Consider the following 21964-nt stretch of genomic DNA (forward strand, 5'->3'; position numbering starts at 1 on the left):
GGAAGACAATGAAATAGATTATATGCAAATATTTTGCTGTAAAACTGTGTCTGCCTTTAAGAGTATATTGCTAGCCAAAACAATTTTGCTTTGTCATAAGGAAGGGGATGGAGGCAGCTTTGTCATTTTCAATCCTGAACCCACAGTCATCACCTTTCTGCTTATAGAAGGTTTCTATATGCTTCTTATTTTCTTGATCCGGAAATGAAAGTCCCTACAGTGGCAGGATAGTGAAAGCCATCTGTTGGGGTGAAGGGGTCACAACCAGTATTTGGAGGTTCTAGTCATTGAATCCTGATCAACTGACTCTAAAATGATCCTTTTAATAACATCATCTCCCCCTAGACCACAGGCTACATGAAGGCGGGAACTGTCCTGAACTCCCAAGTCAGGGAGTTTAGGCACATGGCACATGGCATGTAACACTCTTAGTGTATTTCCTGTCACACATGTTAATTAATCAGTAAGTGGCAACTCTCAGTAACCACTGGCTAAAAATCAACCCCAAAAGTGCTAGGTACGTGTTTTTCAAACTGAGTGATAGAAATTTTTCTTTGTGTGTATTTTTTTTTTTAATTTAAAACCATTTTTAAGAAGTTTGTATTTAAGGTAAATTATTTTCTAGGCAATACACTCAGGTCCTTAATGGAGACCTAGTGATGGAACCCTGGCCTTAAGTCAGTTATCCTCTATACTGTTATACCTCAACATTCCAAAAAAACTTTAACAGAAATTAACAGCAACTATAATGAAATCCTGACATTTCTGAACTAGAAGCGTTTTCTCTCTAAGGAATGGGATTACTGGGTTGACAATTTCTCTTAATCTGAAAAAAAAAATCCATCTTCCCCCCTCCCTCCTTCCCCCCATCCCCTTTCAATCTTCTCCCTTCCCGAGAGACGCACGTACACTCTGAGCATTTTATTTGAGTGGAAAGTTGGAAGAGAGCAACACACTGGCTGCACCCATCCAGCGCTCCTCGGGGTGGATAGCAAAGTTCTAGGGCAGAGCCTTCCTGCCCGGAGCCCGCGATGCAGCCGCTCTCCGCTACCTGCTCAGCTTCACGCCGCATCTGAAGGTCCGCCCGCCGCGGAGCAGTTGCGTCTCCATCTGGCTGCCAACCCACCCAAGCTTTCTTCTCCTCCACCACCACCACCTTCCCTCCTTCCCCCCTCCTCCTCCTCCTTTCCGTCTTCCCTCTCCACCCCCGCCCCCAATCTCCTCCTCTTTTTCTCACTACAAGCGGTTGCTGATGCTGAAGCCGAGCGTCACTTCGGCTCCCACGGCAGACATGGCGACATTGACAGTGGTCCAGCCGCTCACTCTGGACAGAGGTAAGGGAGCGGCTCGCCCGCCAGGCCACTGCGTCCCCTCTGCCTCCCCCTCTGCCCCTGCCAACTCCCACCGGGACAGCCGGACGCGCTCGGGCAGAGGCAGCAGGGCGAGCGAGGGCGAGCGAAAACGAGCGTAGAAGGCGTTCGCGCCGAGAGCAGGATACTTTCTTCCCCTTTCTCTGCCCGCCACGTCCCCACTGCCCCTGCACGCTGCGCCCGCCCGGCCCAGGGATGCCTTCGCCGGGCTCTGGTGCCCCCGCTGCCACTCCCAGCCCCTGGCCCGGTCGCCTCCGGGCCGCCGGCTTTGTTGGAGCGGAGGCGCAGGGACCGGTAGGCGCCCGGGGCTCGGGGCTGGAGAGGGGCAGGGAGGAAGCTCGCCGTACCGGGCGAGGGCGCCTGCAGCCGCAGACCGGGGAAGCCTGGCGAGGGAGCCGCCTGCCAGCCTGCGCGGCCCGGGGGCCCAGGAGGGAGGAAGTTTGTCCGGGCGCCGGAGGACGAAGGTCGGTCGGGCTGCGGGTGCTCAGGCGGCCGCCCGGGGGCGGAGGAGGCGCACCCCGGGGTGGCCTGTGCCGGGGCGCACGGCGGCCGGGCTGCAGCGGCGAGGAGCTGCCCTCGGCCGAAAGGGCAACGCGGAGCACGGGCAGCAGTGCCCGGGCTGGGGGCGCAGCCTTCGCTGCAGCGGAGCCCGACTCTCCCCGGCTTCGTGCTCCGAAGGCGGCCGGGGTCTCCTCTGCCCCCGCCGCCCGCAGCGCTCCGGTGGTGGCAACTCAGTTTCTCCTGCCCCAGCCAGCCTCGTTCGTTCTCTCCCCAGCCCGGTGCCAGCGCGGTGTCCCGGCTGCGGAAGGCGCTGGGACGCAGCGCAGGCTGCCTTTGGAAATTCAACTTCTGACCCGCGACCCTGTGCGTCCTGCTCTCTGACTTGAATGGGGAAGCAGTGTTTGCTTCCTCCCAGGACCTCACCAAGCCTAAAGCTAGAATCCTCCGTTTCTCTGGGGGGCCTCTCTGGAGCGCGCGTACGAGGTTATACCTGTCCCTGCGTGTTCAGGTTTCCTTTCTGGCTTCCGACGTCTAGTTATGCGGGCGCTGGCGTCCCACGACGCCGCAGCAGAGGACACCTGCTCGTCCCCGTCCGCAGCAGCCGGATTTAGGACCCTGGGCGGCCATTTGGAAATGGTGTGCTCAGTCGAAGATGATTTAGTCCGATGTGCCTCTAAAAATATTCTTCCTAGCGGATTAAACTGGACTGTGGGGCAAAGCAAAAGAGCATCCTGCTGCGAGTACAATGCAAAAGCCAGTGAACTCAGTGGGGTTTTAATTTGGAGAGATTGTGGATGACTTTAACGCAATCTGTTGGCGCCAGACCAGATATTATGGAGTGCCCATAGCAATCTTACTTGGGGTAGGAGTTGAAAAATAAAAACAAAAAACAAAAAAAAAAAAAAGAAGAAGAAAAAAGTAATAATTTTATGTTGGGAAATGATTTGCAAGCTACTAAATTAATAACAGTAGAAAAAGAGCTCAGAAATCCAGGTTATAATCCATGATTTCACCCCAGTATCATCATCTACACTAAGCAGGATAAATCCATTGCCACTAAGAGCCAAACAGATGGCAAGCTATTAGAAATTATGGATTTCCCACGAATTTCTGTTTTAATGTAATGAGCTCTTATATTGTCCCATTACTAAATCAGCCTTTAAATATCCCAAGTAAAACGACTACATTGGGAGAAAAAACAAACTCCAAGAAAATTGCCTACCTGAGCAATTTTATATATTAGGACTACTAAAAATATTTTACTTTTTGGATTTTACTTTGGCCCTGAGATTCCTGACTCAGTTGTGGAGAGGAAGTGCAATCAGACCTAAATCTGTTCTTAAAGTTTGTTCTTGTTTGCAGACTGTACCTGTCCTTTCCAGTGTGATTAGGTCCATTTAGTAAGTAGCTCAAGAGGCAAAATGAGACTGGATGTAACTGAATAAATTAACCAGCAGCTAACTGCAAAGTCTGTAATTTATGGATGATGAGTTATTGGCACCATTGCTGTACATGAAGTCAGTGTGTATAAATATTTTTCCCTCTACCTTATTAAAACATGATTAATTAATTGATTAATTGCATCACTAAACCAATGAAAGAAAGGGTTCTGAAAAATGTTCCTACAAAAAAAATACAAGTCTGTTTAAAAAGGCAGCCCGATAATACATATCTGGGTCCTATCTGCTTATAACTGTGATACTCACTTTGTATGGCTTGGTTAGCATCTTTGGGCATCAGTTTTCCTCTGTGCTCTGTAAGGAATTTGGATTAGATGATTTTAACACTGTGCAACTTTAACAGTCTATAATTCAATTAGTTGAAATTAGAACTCCGTTTCTGGGTCATCTACTGGAAGATTTTCCAGATTAGGCCCTCTCCCAGGTTGTTTGGGTGCCCTTTGATGTGCCCAGAGGTCACCCACTTATTTGGCCCCATCAAAGCATTTCTCACATGCTGTTGCATCTATCTCCTTATTGAATGGTGCCCCTTGAGGGAAGAGACCATTTCTAAATTCATTTTCATATTCTCAGTGCCTGCCATAGGTCCTGACTCACAGGAGAAGATCAAAAATTAATGTGAACTAAGGACTGCAGTAATTTAAGCAATGTTAAAAGATAGGGATTCAGTCGTGAACCAAGGTCCAGTACATAGATTCGCGAAATTTTGGCCCTGGAAAGATGGCAGGAAGAACACAGGCCAGTGGTTCTTAACCTTTCTTTCCCCCTATGTGCTTGACAGATTCCTGTCAGTAACCATAGCTCACAGAAGCTGTGATTAGTAACCAAGAGGGGTTAGGGCAAGTAGGCAAAGGAGAAGGAAGGAAAATGCTTGACAAAGCCTCCCGAAGGCATCTCAGCAAACCTGAATGCATAAATCCATAATTTGATTTTTTTTCTAGCATCTTTCCTTTTCAAATGAAAAACGTTGAAGAAGCTATAAGTATTTTCAAGGTTACTCTACTAGTGAATGGGAGATTTTATGCTAAAATTTAAATCTTCTTGTTTGATGCCCTTTGGCACCATAAACCGATTTATCTGGAATCTTAAGGGCAAAGGTTTTAAGCAAAGAAATCAAACCTGTAGATTGAAATTAAGATTTAGTCCTCCCAGAATTCAGAAGATACCTGAAAGTAATAAGCTCAGAAGTCTGCACCAGCTTCTTGGATCTTGTTTGGGAAGGGAGCCTTTGCCAGGATCAGGCTGGGCCCTGAAAAGATGAACAGAGGGACTTAAGGTTTTCACTGCTCTGTGCATATTCCAAACTCTTTTCCACCTGCCATTAAGACCTCATATTAACCCCGTGCAGATCTCTCGATGGCTATGGCCGGAGCAGGCCCCTGTTCACTCCGGTCCCAGTCCTTTGGATTCTTCACTTACTCATTGAGTGCCTGGTATAAGCCAGACCCTACTGTGGAAAGGCTAACTGGCTAACAGAGTGGTGAACTAAACAGACATAATTCTAGTCTCCGTGGCAGTTAGAGCCCATGGGGAGAGAGAGGTTAATCCATACACACACATATGCACACACATATACACAAATAATTCACTCATTCAATAAATTCATTCGTTGAATGTATATATCATATATATGTGTATATATATGTATATACACACAAGATTTTATATATAATATATAAACAAATATTTTATATATATAAACAAAGTTTCTGCTTTGGTCCTTAAGAGTGTAGTGGGGGAAACAGATAATAAGTAAGGGACTGATTAATTAATTCAACAAATAAGTATTGCGTGCCAGCCTTATGAAAAGCACTATTTTCAGCTTTGTGGCTAATGAGCAAAAGATATAAAGTTTAATGGAGTTTACACGCTAACAAGTGAGACACAGAACGCATACATGTACAATTCTAAGTGCCAGTGAGAAAAGGTAAGACTGGATCAAGGAGAGGGGCAGGGGCTGCTATTGTCGATGCGATAGTTAAGAAAGGCCCTCCCTCCTGGGTTGATGACATTTGAGAAAAGACCCAAAGGAAATGAGGAAGCAAACTCTGCAGATATCTGGGGGAATGCCCTCTAGAGAAGGATGTCACCTATGCATCTTAGGAACATCCAGGAAGGTCCACATGAAAATGAGAGCACAGGGAAGAGTGGTGGAAAGTGAATGTTTGAAGTTGGTGGCCAGGGATCAGATGATGTAAGTTATGATGAGGATTTTAGATTGGTTGAAAACATTAAGTACTATGAAGACAATAAAAATGATGTGAGGATGGAAAAGAATGGGGAAGGACCTATTTAGATGGTGTTGGTCAAGGAATGGTCCATGAGAAAGCAAAATTTAAACTGAGTTCTGATGTATTAATACAACTTTTAGGAACAGCATTCTGGATAAAGGGAAGAATACACATAAAAGCAACTTGTACGTGTGCAACTTGGCTACCATCCCGTTAATACATCTAGAACCAAACAAATGATCAAAAAGAAAAATTACCAAGAAGTAGTAACACTCCAAATATGCATCCTAGGATAGAAATTTGGTTTTAAGTATACCAAGAAAATAGATAGATCAGCTTTTTCTTCTTATTGCTAGGATAAAATATCATATAATTAGATTTTCAAAGACATACGGAACACTGTAATTTACACGTCACTATGCATAAATCTACATGTTGAACCCAAGTGGTCATAATATGAGATATAGTCTTTTTTAATCTAATATTTTATATTAGACAGTGATGTAGAAAATAGTACCTGTAATTTACCCTTGTGGCAGAGAGAAGAGGCTGATAAGGAGATTAGTGTGGAATCTTCTCTGCCAGAATTTAAAATGGTATAGCAATTCTTCCCTACACCAGAGGTTAGTTTGCCCCGATTATAATCTCTAAAACCGGGAATGACCTTCAGCTAAACTCAAGAGAACAAAGCAGGATGCAATTCATGATACTTAACACTTTCATAACAAAGGACATAGGAATACTTCACTGCATTCAAGACTTCATGGATTTAGGCACTTAAATACAGTAGCTCCAACTCTCCTTCACTTTCCATCTCAAGGTCAGAAAAGATAATACAACCAAATTCTTCAAAATTTTACTTCTCTGTAACTTTAATCAGAATTGCTTTTTTTTTTTTTTTTTTAAATCAAGGCTTATAAACAAATAACACAAAACCAGGTCTTGGAGAAACATGGATAAATAAAACAATTTCTAGGAGTAATTAAAATTGTATCATTTTAAACATTTGAGACTTTGTTGATGACATGATCAATCTTTTACAATCTATCTGTATTAGGTGCCTACATAAAATAAAACACTGGTATCAGTCATCTAACATTTCTGTGAGTTAGATGCAACTTGGATAAGTCACAAAAGTATAAATGGAAATCTTGATTTCTTGGTTTCTGATAAGAGTAGTAATCTAAGATATTGATTAAACAATATCTTATTGTTTTCAATATTGCTGTGTTTTCCCTTTTAATAAAATAAAACTTTTAGTCCTTTAAGAATTCTAATATAAAAACAATAGCTTTTATTTTGTGGATTATAACTTTATGGAAAAAAAAACATGGGTGCAAAATTGAATGCAAATGAAAATCCCATGGGTGCCACACTTTTCATGGAATTTGTGATACAATAAAATTTTTCTTTCTTCTCCTTTCACTTTTCAAGGCATGCAGAGCTTACTTTATTTTTTTTTATTTTTTATTTTTTTAGCTTTTTTTTTAGCTTATTACTTTATGTATCTCCCAATTCAGGCCTTGGGCAGCCTATAGCTTTCTGATCAACTGTATTTGCCAGTTTTTATAAAATCTGTATTTGCCTGAAAATTGCTTTTGCTCACAGTCCAAAGGGGCTTGCCCCTCCTCTCTCTCTTTGCTATTTCTTTTAACATGAGGAGCGATTGAGGAAGAAGGAAAACAAAAATTAAGTTAGTTCTTCTGTTGTTTCACACATGTATGCCCTGATGGTCAGGTGGGGGAGGAAGGAAAAGAGGGATTGACTCTGTCTTATGGCTCTTGTTCTAAAACGTTCTCACAGCAGCAGCCAGGTATGTTTTCGTCTACAAACATTAAGTGCTTTCTTGATTTCTCATGTTTTCTGTGAGCTTCACTACACATTAAAAAAAAATATTTTTATTGAACTTTTTTTTGACAAATCAATATTTGTGTCTTTCATTCCGCAGTATATAGTTACAGAACATTTTCCAGGACTCAGAATTACGCCACGTCCATCTTCTCTTTTTCTTTGATGACGAAAAGCTGCAATAAGAAGGACCCAAATTTTAGAAATCTTTTGATTATTAAAAAAAGGTATTTTGCATTTAATGGGAGTTATATGTACAGTTTTAAAATTGAAAAGAAATCAAGGCATTAATGATAGAGCTTCCAGAAAAAGAAAAATAAATCTGATGTATACCTTCTAGTTTGGTGCGCTAGCTATTCAAGCCCTGAGATATATTTGGTGTGCTCCAGTCATTTATGAAATTAGTGTTTTTGCTTTTGGAGTGCTTCCTCAGGGATCACAACTAGGGCTTAACTAGGACTAGTAAGGAAAAGGAAACATTGAATGAATAGTATTAAATGGGAAGCTGTATACTGGGTATTAGGGATGCTATTACAGGTGCAAAGCCAATACCTCTTGGAGAGAATTCTTATCTTAGTCTTGATATCAGTCTGTTAGGATACAGCCTTCATCAGATCAAGGTGCTGGACTTGTTTAGGTAGAGCTCAACCCATTGTCTGGCACAGAGTCGGCACACTCCTAATATTTGCTGATTGAATGAATGAATGAAATTGACTTAGCTCGACTACCTCTCATGGACACATGTAGTGCTTAAAACAAAAAGAGCTTCCAACCTATAATAATGTGAAACAGGTGGCTGCCTCACTTTATCACTTTGCTTCTGTGTGTCTGTGTATGTGTAGCCAACTCCTAAAAGTGGCATGCTCTCCACGGCCAAGAGAGGGTGTGACGTGCTGCTGTTGATATCATGGCCTACTTTCATCGTTCACATCCACCTGCTATTCTAACTTGTTATTTGAACCATGCAAGCTAATGCCAAAATACAACTGAAAAGGTTTAAAAAAAAAGGTTTTGTGTGTGTGTGTGTGTGTGTGCACGTATGTGTGTTTGTGTGTGGAGGGGTCTAGCAGAATTTCCTCTACACACACACACACACACACAAATAAGCTACACTGCTTCATCCCCCTTTTTTTCAACTACAAATGGATGAATGATGAAGCTGTGTCCTGATAAGCAAGTTAAAATGGATTTAATTTGAAATCACTCTGTGTTGGCAAGTGGGAACACACTTTAAAAGTCATATTGATTACATCAATGATTTACTTCTGGGCTAGTTGGTAGACAAGTTGTTTTATGATTTTTACTAACATTATGTGCTAGCTGAATTTGAAGACTGGTCTAATAAAAAAATAAATATGCCCAAACACTACTTGAAAAAAATTATGTTGAATTAAGACTTATTTGATAAGTTATACTCAGATAGTTATTTATCTTGGACAGAAAACTGTAGCTCCTTCTTTAAACTGATGGCAATTTCCCTTAGAAACACTGTAGCTATTTCAAGTCCAACTAGTTCTGCTATTTTTGTTTACTTGGCCAGTGTGGTGATAGTTATGAGATTTCAGTATAAAATCTGTTTTTTTTTTCCTATGAAATAATTATCTTTAACCAAAAAAGGCTAGAATGAAGGGAATCACAAAACAGCAGTACAAGTTAAGCCCCCAGTTTAGATGGGGGAGAAAACCATTAAATCCCAGCTGAGTCTATTTAATAATAATGAGGGAATTGGGAAAATACAGCTGAGAGACTCTTGAAAGTGATCTTTTGAGGAAAATTGGAGAAGAGCAGTAATTGCTGATAGGCAAATATCCTTGATTCCAAAAAGGTGAGAAAAGTGTTTTAGGAAACTATAGTTCAATCTACTTGTTTTTGCTTGCTGACAGAAAAATCTAAGAATATTAATAGAAGAATGGGATTTTGGCACTTATTTATAAAAGAAAGTGGTGATCACACAGAGCCTACATGAGATCACTAAGAATAGATCTTGTCAAATTTCAGGTGTGTGCTATGACCATACTATACTCATGACATCATAACTTTTAGAGAAGCCTTGTGGAAAATGTAGAAATATGTGAAGTGGATGATCATACTCTTGGATTTCTAGTGGTTGAAACACTACTCCAAGGCAGTTTGGTTCTCTGTCCTATTCACCGTGGTTACCGATATTTTGGATGAGAGTTGTGGAAGATTTGTATAGATGACATAGAACTAGGCGGGGTTGCAAATGATTAAAGAAACCATATCAGTATTCTAAAATTATACCTGGCTTGAATGGCAGGTTACAGCATAAGAGACAAAATTTAGGGGCAATGAATAAAATATTCATTCATTCATTCATTCACCAGGAAAAAGGAGCCAGCCCTAGCTATTTACTGCTCTTGGTCATACTGCCCAGTGAATACTTGCCCCACCGGCCCCACTCAGCCACCTTGAAAACCTCAGAGAGGCCCTGTCATCATGACTCAGTCCTGGGCTGGAATAGGGGTGTATTAAATGGCAAAGATGCATTCCAGAGTCAGCCTCCCTCGTTTTGAATCCCAGCTTTTCCATTTACTAGCTCTGCAACTTCTGAAGTTACCAGACACTTTTGAATCTCTATTTTCTTATCTGTAAAAGGGCAAATGACAAAAATAGCACTGACTTCACAAAATATTGGCTTTATATGAGCTAATATGTATGAAGTACTTAGAACAGGTCATCCTAGCAACCACTCAACAATGATAATTATTTCTTCCTTGAGTTGTGTAAGTTCTATACTCCCACCCTACTCCCAGGGGCAGAGACAGATAATATTTCTTGTCTTCAGGCTATACTAAGAGGCAGAGACTATTTATTTTCGTATTCTCTAGAAGCAAGATGCATTTAGAGATGCCTGGAGGTCAAAACCAAAAGTTTCCTGTATACATACTTCATTTGCCAACCCACACTCCCCAAATCACTTTTTTCTTGATGCTTGAATAACACTTTTTTCCCCATAATTCTATTGGAGTACTTAGCATACAAGACTGACTTTTTTTTTTTTTTACACTGCTGTCATCCTAACAAAATTAGGTTATTTATGTTCATCTTTGTGTTCCCATTACCTATCACAGTGCCTGAAAGGTAAGTGCTCAGATGTGTGCTGAATAAATTACTGGTTGGTCTTCACATGTTGCATGTGAAGGGACTAAGACTAGGTAGGTGAGCAGATGACACAAGATGACAGATTTTTACTTAGAAAAAAATTCTCTACATCTATTCTGCTCAAAATTCAAATGGATGCCTTCCAGGAATTAGTGAACATCTTACTACTGGATTACTGGAAATGTACAGGCAAAAGTTGAATAACAGATTAGAAAAGCTACAGAGTGACTTTAGGATTCAGTAAAAGTTTAAGACAGGGATTAGAGATTATGTAGATGTTCATTGTTTTTATTTTATTTTATTTGTATGCAGCTATCAAAAGTGTACTAAATTGCTGACTGGGGAAAATATAACCAAGAGCGACTTTTATTTTTTTTTATTTTTTATTTTTTTACTCCTTTGTAGTGCTATTTCATTGTTAAGCATCACAGAACAGGGAGAGGCATGTATATGCCAGTCAGGGGTAAGAGCTCCGGATCCAGATGGCTGGGTTCAAGTCCTACCTATCCCTCCCTCTCCCTTGCTATGTCAACTTGGCCTGTTCCTACCTTCTCTGTATTTTAGTTTTCATCTGTAAAATTGAAAATAATATCTCTCTACGTCTTGAGGTTGCTCTAAAAATGAACTGGGAAAACATATGCAAGTGCTCAAAACACTGCCAGGCCCATATAAGTGCTCAATCCTGATTGATTATTCTCCACCTCTTCTCCCCAGGGCATGCGTTTTTCCCAGTGCAATAAATGAAAAGTGTACAAGCTTCAGATTTTGACAGATGGGGATTTGAATTGCACTTCTGCCACTTACTATCTGTGGAAGCTTCAGATATTTCTTATTCTGTCCACACTTTCTTTCTTTCATTCTTAATACAGGAATAATGACACTCATGTTGTACGGTGATTCATTCCTTCGATTCTTCCCTCTCTTAGCCATTCAAGGAAAAGTGAATGAGTCTGCTTTGTGCCTGGTACCAAGTCAAGGGCCAGAGGTAGAGCTTGCAGTCTAGGGAAGATAGACATTAAGCAGATATTTTATGGTAAGATAGTTTAAGTATTGTAACAATGGCTCACGCATTGAGCATTTACTACATTACACTGCATTACCTTACATATACTACTATATAGCCAGGCGTTTTGCTTGGATCTCTTCTTGTTTCATTTCAATTAGTCCTCAAAACAAGACTTCGAGGCAGATGCTATTAGTATTTTGAAGATGTGGGAATTGAGGGATAAAGAGGCTAAATAAAGTGATTGAGACTCAGGCTGGTTGATTCTTGAGGCCTTCAGCTTAATCACTATGCTACCCAGAGGGCAAGTGCATAGGTCTGTGATGGGGACCGTAGCAAGCTTTGAGGAATTTGAACTAGTAAGGGACAAAGGATGCAGAGGTGCTTGCAAAGTCTTCAAAAGACAGACAGACAGACAGACAGACAGACGGAAGCCACACCAGGAATGCATGTTATGCTGAGAGAGATGACTTTGTCCAATGCTTACAAAAGGAATGTATACTAATGTTGCTGAAGATTAATTTAAGGGATGTATTTTTAAGGGTCTACCACAATTATTGTAAAATAGCAGGTGTTTAATAAATGGTTGTGCTTATTATTAATTTCTTAGTACTGAAGAGAGAATACCCGTAGATAGAATTACAAGAAAGTACTAGCAATATTCTGTTCCTTCCCATGCTGTGCCGGTGAACTAAAAGATAATGACTGTGGCATTCAGATTACCTTTCAGTGCTCTGTACTGCACAGCCAAAACTTCTTTATAGACCTAGAATTTTCACAGGCTCTCATAAGGGAGTAATGATAGCATCCCGAATCCCCTTTCCTTACAGTCTTTGCCTCTAAGTGGGATTAGTGAGAGGGATTTGGGAATGTGGCAGAACTCAAATTTCAGGCACACAGAGAAAATTGTTCTCAAAATTAGCTTTCAATGTCTTGAAGACATACTCTACTTACCCATTATTATTAAACATACTCTGCTTACCCGTTATTATTAAACACACTCTGCTTACCCATTATTATTAAAGTACGTGCGTTGAGGTTTTCGTACAGATTTCAGTGGCCCAAGTAACGCTGCATTTGTCTACCGTTAAGTGTGGAGGAGATGTTCCACCTAAGTAAAACTTCCGGATAACTGAAGTTTACTCCTTTAGGCCCCAAACTTACTAATTTTTAACCTAAAAGTATAGGATTCATTTACTTTCCTTCTTTTTTTTTTTTTTTTTTTAAATTTTTATTATTTATTTATTTGACAGAGGGAGAGAGCACAAGCAGTGAGAGTGGAAGGCAGAGGGAGAGGGAGAAGCAGGCTCCCCTCTGAACAGGGAGCCCGATGCGGGGCTCGATCCCAGGACCCTGGGATCATGACCTGAGCCGAAGGCAGACGCTTAACTGACTGAGCCACCCAGGCGCCCCTACTTTCCTTCTTTGATACAGTGTTTGTTCTCTAGAAAAGGGAATTTTTGTGAAGGAATCGTGGAAGATAAATAAGGCAGTAAAACTTAACGCACATTACTGAAGTAATGATGAGATACTTACTTGGATGGCCCAAAGGGAAATTCTGCATCACTCCAGCTTCTCAGACCTACTGTATGTAGTTAGTTGAGGCTGACAGATACATGCCTCTGGATAAATGAAGTATTCTGGATCATGTAGACATTCATTTCTTCTGATGTCACACACGTTCCCAGTATTGCCAAATCGGCATTCAAATGATAACTGTGAATAGCAGAATATTAAGATGGGCATATGTTCTGGACTGAACGTGTCTCTCCCCTTCCCATTTATATGTTGAAGCCCCGGCCCCCAACATGATAGTATTTGGACTTTTGGGAGGTAATTAGATTCAGGTGAGGTCATGAAGGTGGGGGCCCCATGTTGTGATTAATGCCCTTCTAAGAAGAGAGCAGAATACTCTCTCACCAGGTGAGTACACACATGCAGAAGGCAGAGGCTGCAAGCCAGGAAGCGAGCTGAAGGGACGGAATGAGGAAATCAGGGGCACTGTGAACTTCCCAGCCTCCAGAACTGTGAGAAATAAATGCCTGTTTGTTTGTTTGTTTGTTTATTTATTTATTTATTTGACAGAGATAGAGACAGCGAGAGCGGGAACACAAGCAGGGGGAGTGTGAGAGGCAGAAGCAGGCTTCCCACTGAGCAGGGAGCCCAATGCGGGGCTCGATCCCAGAACCCTGGGATCATGACCTGAGCTGAAGACAGACGCTTAACGACTGAGCCACCCAGGCGCCCCAAATGCCTGTTTTTTTAAGCCACCTAGTCGATGGTATTTGGTTATAGCCATCTAAGCTAAGACAGTGTGTCAATCAACACATGACCTTGGCCTCAGCTGTCCTCTGTCTTAAATAGTTGAACAAATTAGCCACAGGCAAGATTTGTTGTGCATAGATACACATTAAGGTATGCCTAATTTCCTGCTTACTTTCCTTTTCTCCCCTCTCTGGGTTTAGAAATCTCTGCTTTACATGTACTAACAAGTTTTCAAAGCTGCTTCTCTTGCATTGCTCTCCATTATTTTCAGAGCTTTAAAAGAAAATATATTTAATTATTCTTTTCTTAAAAGTTTCTCTGGGATATTTTCCAAGCGGAGATTTTCTATTTGTAAATTGCATGTTTTCCAAATGTGAAGGAGCTCTAACTAATCAATTGTTTTATATTCAAATAATACTTTCCTGCTCTATTATTGATGTAGGCCTTTGCTTATCTTGCTATTATCTTTCTTTTTTTGTTTGTGGTGGTAGCCCTAGGGTTGACAGTATATGTCTTTAATTTAGCACGGCTGTCCTTCAAACAATACACTTCAAATTGCTTCTTCCCATCTTTTGTGCTAGTTGTACCTATGCTAGAAACCCATAATTCATTGCTACTAAACCAGGGGTCACAAGCTATAGCCCCCAAACCAAATTTAGCCTGTGAGCTAAGATTATTATTTTTTTTTTTTTACATTTTTAAATGGTTAGAGAACTCCAAAGAAGAATATTTTGACAGAAGAAAATTCTATTAAATTCAAATTTCAGTGTCCATAAGTAAAGTTTGATTGGAACACAGCCATGATCATTCATTTACATATTGTGCATGGCGGTTCTCAGCTACGAAGGCATTCAGAGTCGAGGAGTTGTGACAGACCATTTGGTCTGGAAAGCCCACACTATTTACTGTCTGACTCTTTACAGAAAATGCTTGCTGACCTCTGCTTTTAGAGCATTAGAAAAATAGAGGAGAGAACATATCTTTTATATTTATCTTCAGTTTAACCGTTTGAGGGTCTTTACCCTCAGCTTTCTGTCTTGCTTGTGCGCCTGTGTCCCAGCTGGTTCTCTCTCCTTGCTCTCTGCCTTCCCCCAAGGGTAGACTGCTGTTGCTTGTTTCTTGATACTAGTCTGGCGGTGGGGGACACAGGGGTTTCTCTATGGTCCTGGCCCAGCCTCAGTCTCAGGAAGGCTCTGTGCCTGAGTCCCAAGGATGGGGCTTTCTCAGCGATCCTGCCTCTCTTTAGTCTACAGACTAAAAACTGTGCCTTCATCGTTGGAGGGTCTTACATAGGAGTTCACCGCGCCTTCCCTAGTGGTAGGAGATTTCTAATAGTATTGGCATAGGATCCTGGAACTAGAAGTTTCCTGCCTCCTCCCTCCCCCTTGTGGTAGAGATTTTTTCTTTTACCATCTTCCTGTTGTAATGTGTCTTCACTTCTTGTCCTCATCTTGATCCATTCTTTCTCATGAGTTCCCAGTAAAAGTTTGTGGAAAAAAGCCCGTGGGTATTTGCCTGTGCTCACTCCCCCTCTCTGCTTGGAGGAGTGTCTATACCCTTTGTTACTACTGTTTTGCAAGGTTAACTCAATCTGTGTGAGCTGTGATTCCTACTAACCTAGTTGAGTAAGGAATTGTGTTCCCAGTTGGGAAGACAGGGTTTGAAAGCATTTTTACAGCTTAGTTAATTTTCGGTACTGATTTGCACATCTGAGCAACTATTTGGTTAGGCAGACTGTCTTTATGTTGTTACTCATATTTCAAATTAAAATCCAATTTAGAGACTAATTTGAGTGACTCTGTAATATGGCAGACTGAGCTAACACAGAACCTCTCCCATTACAAGCATCAAAATGTGCCAGATAAAATCTAACAATTAAAAAAACTATCTATAGCTTAGATTGCAAGTGAGAAAGCAAGTGATTCCAGGTGCCAGAAATGAAAAGGGAAGTGAAGGCTGGAATGACATTGTGGTAGAAGTTGAGGGAGGGGGATGAAAGACATGTCAAGTGGTTCCAGACTTAGAAATTAGCCCCATGGTTGGGGGCAAAGCAGGAACCAGGGGTGAGGTGTTAGATATGCTCTATACCCATACCTTAAACTTCACTAATTAGCTTGGAATCTAAATTTTTGCCACAGAGTTGGTTCAGGAAACGTTCTCTCAAGAAATTTACCTAAATGATTGCTAGGCTAGACCAAACCAGAAGAAGTAAAATGAAAGACAGTACTCTTAAGAAACATCTAGCTACACTGGTTTCTCATAGAACAAATAATCCCTGCCAAAGGCGGGCTCACAATTAAACATTAGAAATATATGAGAAGGAGCTAGAACCTTGGATTGAGTCAGTATTCATAACAAATCAGTGAGTGAATGAGCCCTGCGTTTCCGGCAGAGGGAACAGAAATTCATAGAGAAGGTATGTCTGTAAAACAAAAACAACTTGATGTGGAAAAAATCAGAAAGAGACTATAAAATAAGCATATTTATAATTACTTTTAAAATGTATTTTAAAAGAATGGAAACTATAAGGAGATAACCTGACACTGAAAAATTAATAGGTACATTTGAAAAACATTATTGAAAAATATGAGAAAAGAATGCTGAAAGGTTTTTTTAAATAAAATGATATTCAATTATATTAAAGTTCTGAAAAATTTGAAAACTTCAATTTATAAGACCATTTTATAAGAAAAGAATGCTGAAAGGTTTTTTTAAATAAAATGATATTCAATTATATTAAAGTTCTGAAAAATGTGAAAACTTCAATTTATAAGACCATTTGTATTCACTTACATAGCAACATTTTCACTTTATCTGATGTTATAGGCTTATATTAGAAATTACTGGGGAACCTGAAAGGAATTTATTGTGGGTTAAATATTAAACAAGCCAGGAACTGGGGGGGTGAGGCTTATGTTTGGTTTTGATTTTCTGAGATATTAATCTGGTCATGTCATCCCTTGCATTAAACTCTTCAGTGATTTCCCATTGTCCAACCTTCTTAATATGTTTTATATGTTCTTAATTTTATTAATTGAGCATATGCCAAATATTTATTTGTGTATGACCTCTCCCTTTTACTCCTTATGTCCCAAATGCCTGGAACACAGTCTGGTACATTGCAGGTGTTTAATAAATAGTTGCTGAATGAACAGATAAACTCAAGGTCTTGGCAATGCTGTTCTCTTTGTGGGAAAGCTCTTCCCATCCTCTTCTTCCCCTTTTCCTGGCAAACTCCTCTATTTGTCAGCGTTCAGGTTTCAGATTCTGCAAGAAATCTTTTCTTGTTCTCTCAGCCTAGTTTAGATCCCTGTTTTATTCTTCCACAGCACCTTATAATGCCCTTTTGTAACATTACTCAATCATTCACTCAACAAGTAGTTTTTGAGTGCCTGCGATGACCCAACCCCTGGTCTAGGCCCTAGGAATGCAGTAGCAAACACAACAGACCGTCTGAACTCTTGTGAAGTTTATATTCCAGTGTGGTTGGGGTGGGGAAGACCTAAGTAAACCAGTAAATACATAGTACTTCATTTAATTATAAGTAGTGGGAGGAACCAGGAAGCAAGCTTAGGGGGGTGAGAGAGCCAAGGAAGTGGGGGTGGCTCATTTACATAGGGGACCAGGGAGGTCCTCATGAATTAGATGTTTTTTAAAGAGAATCTGTAAGTGAATGAGGCATTGGCCCTGAGGGTAACTAGGGAAAAGTCGACCAGTCAGAGGAAAGAGCAAGGGTAAATGCCTTAAAGGCGAATGTTCTAAAAGTATTGTAGGACCGCAATAAGGCCCTGTGATTAGAGCAGAGTGAATGAGGGAAAGGGTAGGAGATGAAGTCAGAGAGGGACTTTTTTCTTTTTTTTTTTTTAGAAGTGATGTCGTTTTAGTTATTACAGTTACCACTGGGTGGGCTGGGCATGGTGCAGGGAAAAGGGGCATGGTGCAGCTTCTGGTCTCGCAGATGGTTCAAAGGAGCACCAGGTGCTGAAGATGCAGCAGCCCCAGGACCAGCAGCAAGATGGGTCTGGGCAGCACAGGCCGATTCAGGATGTGGGGTCCGGGCTGGGAGCTGGGTGTCCACCAGTGATTCTAGGGGACCCCAGGACCAGCCCTCCACAAAGCTGGTGGGCCTAGGAACTCCTTTCCTCAGCCTCAGATGGGGTTCGCTCCACTTAAGAGATCCCATTCCCAAGGTCTGGGCATGGCCGTGGTGGTGCCTTTCTGCTTGAGATGCAGACCCGTGGTCACAGCCTGGGGACTGAGTGGGTCCAGCCCAGCCAACTCAGCAGAAGGTCAGTACCCAGCTCCTTTCCGTGCTGCTAGGGCGGTCACGTAAGGGAGGGCCCCACAGAGTCCAGTCCCCACAACTGTGGCTGCTGAGGGCCACGCCACGTTGGCCGCCTCCTGGAAGAGGGCGTGGAAGATTTCGTGGAGATGAGCCAAGCACTGGAGGGAGGCCACTGTGCCCACGGACTGGCTGAGGCTGAGGCTTGCTATTTTAAGGGTTTTGGTTTTCACTCCTAAAATATTAAAGCCACAGGAGGGATTTTAGTTTGAATGGGCTCTCTGCTATGTTGACCATAGAGGGTAAAAATTCTCCAGGGAGATTAGTTAGAAAGTAATTTAAAAAATCCAGATCAGAGATGATGGTGTTTGGGACCTGCGGAGTAATAGGGAAAGCAGTGATAGTTGGTCAACTTCTGGATACATTCGGAACGTTTAGCCCACAGGATTTGATGAAAGATTGAATACAGGGTATGAGAGAAACAAAGCAGGTGATGATGATCAGGCCTCTGACCTGAGTATCTGGAAAAAGTGAGCTCAATTTACTGAGATTGGGAAGACTACAGAAGAGCAGAAGGAAGGGGTTATTCCAGGAGGAATATAAATTTGGACATGTTGAGTTTTCTATTAGACACACAAATGAAGAGTTTGAGTTGGCAACTGTGTATAAAATTCTGGAACTCAAGGGAAAAGTCCAGGATGGAGATATAAATAGGGGGGTTATTAACATATAGATGGTATTTAAGGCATCTGGAGGATGGAAAGATGAAGACTGTTGACTCAGCTCTGGGCAATTCCAACATTTAAAGGTTGAGAAGATGAGGAAGCACCAACTAGAGAGGAAAACCAAAAGAGAGTGGTGATCAGAGGCCAAGTAAATGTCTTTTAAGAAGATGGCAAGGATTATCTGTGTGAAATACTAACAGGTGAGGTAAGATGTCATTTGGGAATTGACCATCGTGTCTAGTGTGTGTGGAGGTCATTGGTGGTCCTGACAACTTGTTGGAATAGCAGGTGAAGGCTTCATTGGAATAGGTACAACAGAGGATGGGAACAGATATTTTAGAGACAGAATGAAGGAGTTTTTGGAGAACTTTTGCTTTCAAAGGGTAGAGAAATCAGAGTAGCTGGAGGGAGATAGAATACTCAACATACTTAAAACTCCTGTGCCTATAAGAATGGTAAGAATTGTAATTTGTGATAACAGTTCTGTCCATCTTGTTGACTTCTTTTTGCCTACTACAATACTTGACCCAAAGCAGAAGCACAATTAAATATTTCTTAAACAAGTACCATTTCAGTTAAAATTATAACCCCAAATTTGTTATCATTTGGAAATATTTTCAATTGACATTGCTTTTTCTTTTAAATTGGACAAAAATATGTATTTTGACACGGGTGAAAAAATGAAGCAATCACAGATAATGATTATTTCATATCTACTCCCCAATTCCCCAGCTGACTTAATTATGCAAAGCACCACATACCACCTTTATTTCAGAAAAACCATGCAATGTGACAAATTAATTTGCTAAAAATATTCAGCACAGGTAGCTTTAATTATCTGGAGCAGAGTTTTTCAAATCATGGAAAAAAGAAAGTAAATCCATTTTTCTTCAACAAAGTAGACTTTGATTTAAGTTTGGAGAGCATCAGGAAACCATGAAGTCTTTAAGGAGTACCATAGTTGTGTGTGAAAGGTTGATTCATTGCTGAGGGATGGTACACATTTATGTGATGAAACACATGTATTTGATCTGAAGATGGTCAGTTGTCGTACTATAGATCCTAAGCCTGATATCTGGGAAACTACACAAATGAAGGAAGTCATGAAAGATAAGATGAAACACAGGTTGCAGATAGATAGGGGTGCTTAGCTTTGTTTGATGGATAATCGAGAATGTTTGAAAATTTTAAGCCAGGAAGTGAAATGATCTGAGCTGTGTATTTATTAACTAATATAAAAATTGGTTGCAAGATTGAAATGTATGGAGAAGATCAGTGTTTTACAAACATGACTCTGGGGGATTTCATTGGATGCCCCTTGAAAAAAGTTCCACGGTAAAACAAATGAGGAGATACCAGGTTTCCAAAGCACCGGATTAAACAAATTTAAAGATGTCTTTAAGGTAGCCTATGACATGCTTTGTGAATCTCCAAGTCATATGGGCTAGGCACATCATGGAACTCTTTATTCAAGGAACTCTATTATTCTTTGGAACAGTTTGACAATTTTGGTTTGTTATCGTTGTGATCTGGATGTCCAAACCTGAACCTGAGGAGGAATTATGGGAACGGAAAAGAAGGAGGAGATGATAATGGGCATGCCTTATTGCCTAATAGGTGGTGAAAATAGGGAAAGGGAAAAGCCAAAAGGGAAACATATTGGTCCATAAAGCAGATAGCTTAGCACTTAATGAACTTCAAGATGCTGTGGGGACAACCACATACAAGTTAGGGCTTTGACCCTGAAAGAAGTTTCAGAAGCACAGATACCAAATAGTACATTGTGTTGAGAATAATGGGAATGATTAGAGCATGAAGTAGGGATCTTGAAGAAATGGTAGCTACAGATTTTTTTTTGAAAAAAAAAAAAAGTGCAGGATAGAGCAAAAGATTAGTTTTAGAAAAGATATGGCAACAAGTACTTGAAAGTAAGTACTTTTTTTTTTTTTTTTTTTTTTTTTTAGCGTGACTAACATTATTTCCAGTATTCAGACTGGGATATAAAAAGAAAACCAATGTAAAAAAATGTTTTTCTGCTCAGCATATTAATTCACCATGGCAGAAAAGTGTGATGCCTCCTTCAGGAATCCTGACATCCTCAGGATACTTGGGCAATCAGTATTTTGTGACAAGTCAGGAAATCCTCACTCGTTTAGCTTTGTCATCCTTCCTGTGAGTATTCATGGTGATCCATTGTATCACATCAGGATTACAGTGCGAGGTTCCCATCTCCTCCCCTTGACATGCTCAGAGATCTACCTTCTGGGCTTTCTTGAGAACCACCAGTTCACAAAGAAGTATTTATTCTTAGAACTGTGCCTGTCAGCCCTTGCAGGTGCATCATGGAAAGTGCAGGAATTTATTGAATGGCTGAAAAGCTGACAAGGTGCCATCACCAGAAACAAAACCTTTTAAAAAATCAGAAAACTGAGATTAAATAAACTACAACACACTCTGTCCTTTGTTGTATTCATATCCTTTACATAATTAAGTCTACCTACATTTATGTTTAGAAGGAAATAGATGTAGCAAAACGTGTGAATGTATTTTCAAGGTCAGAATGTGGAGTTTGGAGGAAAAATATGGAGCAGACGGTAAGCTCATAGGAAAATTAAGTCAGCCAGCTCTCCCCAGATGGTCACCTTTATACTGCTTTTGTAGCTCATGAATTAGGCACCTGTGTTTTCTTCAACTCACTCCCTGCCATGTGAATTCTTTCATTTGACATTTTAATTGCAAATAAAAACATTAAATCCTGATTTTTTTCACCAAAAAACCCCACAAAACCTTATGTTTTTTACTCTTATCTGTTCTTGGAATGCAATAACACATTCATATCTGGGGATTCCTAAAATGCTTATTTGAATTTTACAATTCAAATTGTATAATACGTTATGATAATAGAAATGCAAATATAGTGGTTTGACACACATAAAGGGTTTCTTGCACTTTTCAGGAGACTGGCTTGAGTAACTTTTAAGATCTGTTCAGTTTCTTTTCTTTTTTTTTTAAAGATTTTATTTATTTATTTGACAGAGAGAGAGAGATTGATCACAAGTAGGCAGACAGGCAGGCAGAGGGAGAGGGAGAAGCCAGCTCCCTGCTGAGCAAGGAGCCCGATGCGGGGGCTTGATCCCAGGACGCTGGGATCATGAC

General features: G+C 40.8%; 1 protein-coding gene across 2 annotated transcripts in view; it reads left to right on the top strand.

Moving 5' to 3' along the window:
- The first annotated feature begins 1230 nt into the window (after positions 1–1230).
- LIN7A (lin-7 homolog A, crumbs cell polarity complex component) overlaps positions 1231–21964 on the top strand; it is a 119108-nt gene continuing 98374 nt past the window's right edge. Inside the window, exon 1 of one of the 2 annotated variants that reach the window (XM_032393767.1) lies at positions 1231–1334. In XM_032393767.1, coding sequence (XP_032249658.1) covers positions 1253–1334 — 82 coding nt within the window. In that variant the 5' untranslated portion in view covers positions 1231–1252. The remainder of the gene's footprint in view (positions 1335–21964) is intronic. The other variant, XM_032393766.1, reaches the window with a different exon arrangement.

This window comes from Phoca vitulina, unplaced genomic scaffold (assembly GCF_004348235.1).
Source record: "Phoca vitulina isolate PV1807 unplaced genomic scaffold, GSC_HSeal_1.0 scaffold76, whole genome shotgun sequence".
Taxonomy (NCBI): Eukaryota; Metazoa; Chordata; class Mammalia; order Carnivora; family Phocidae; genus Phoca; species Phoca vitulina.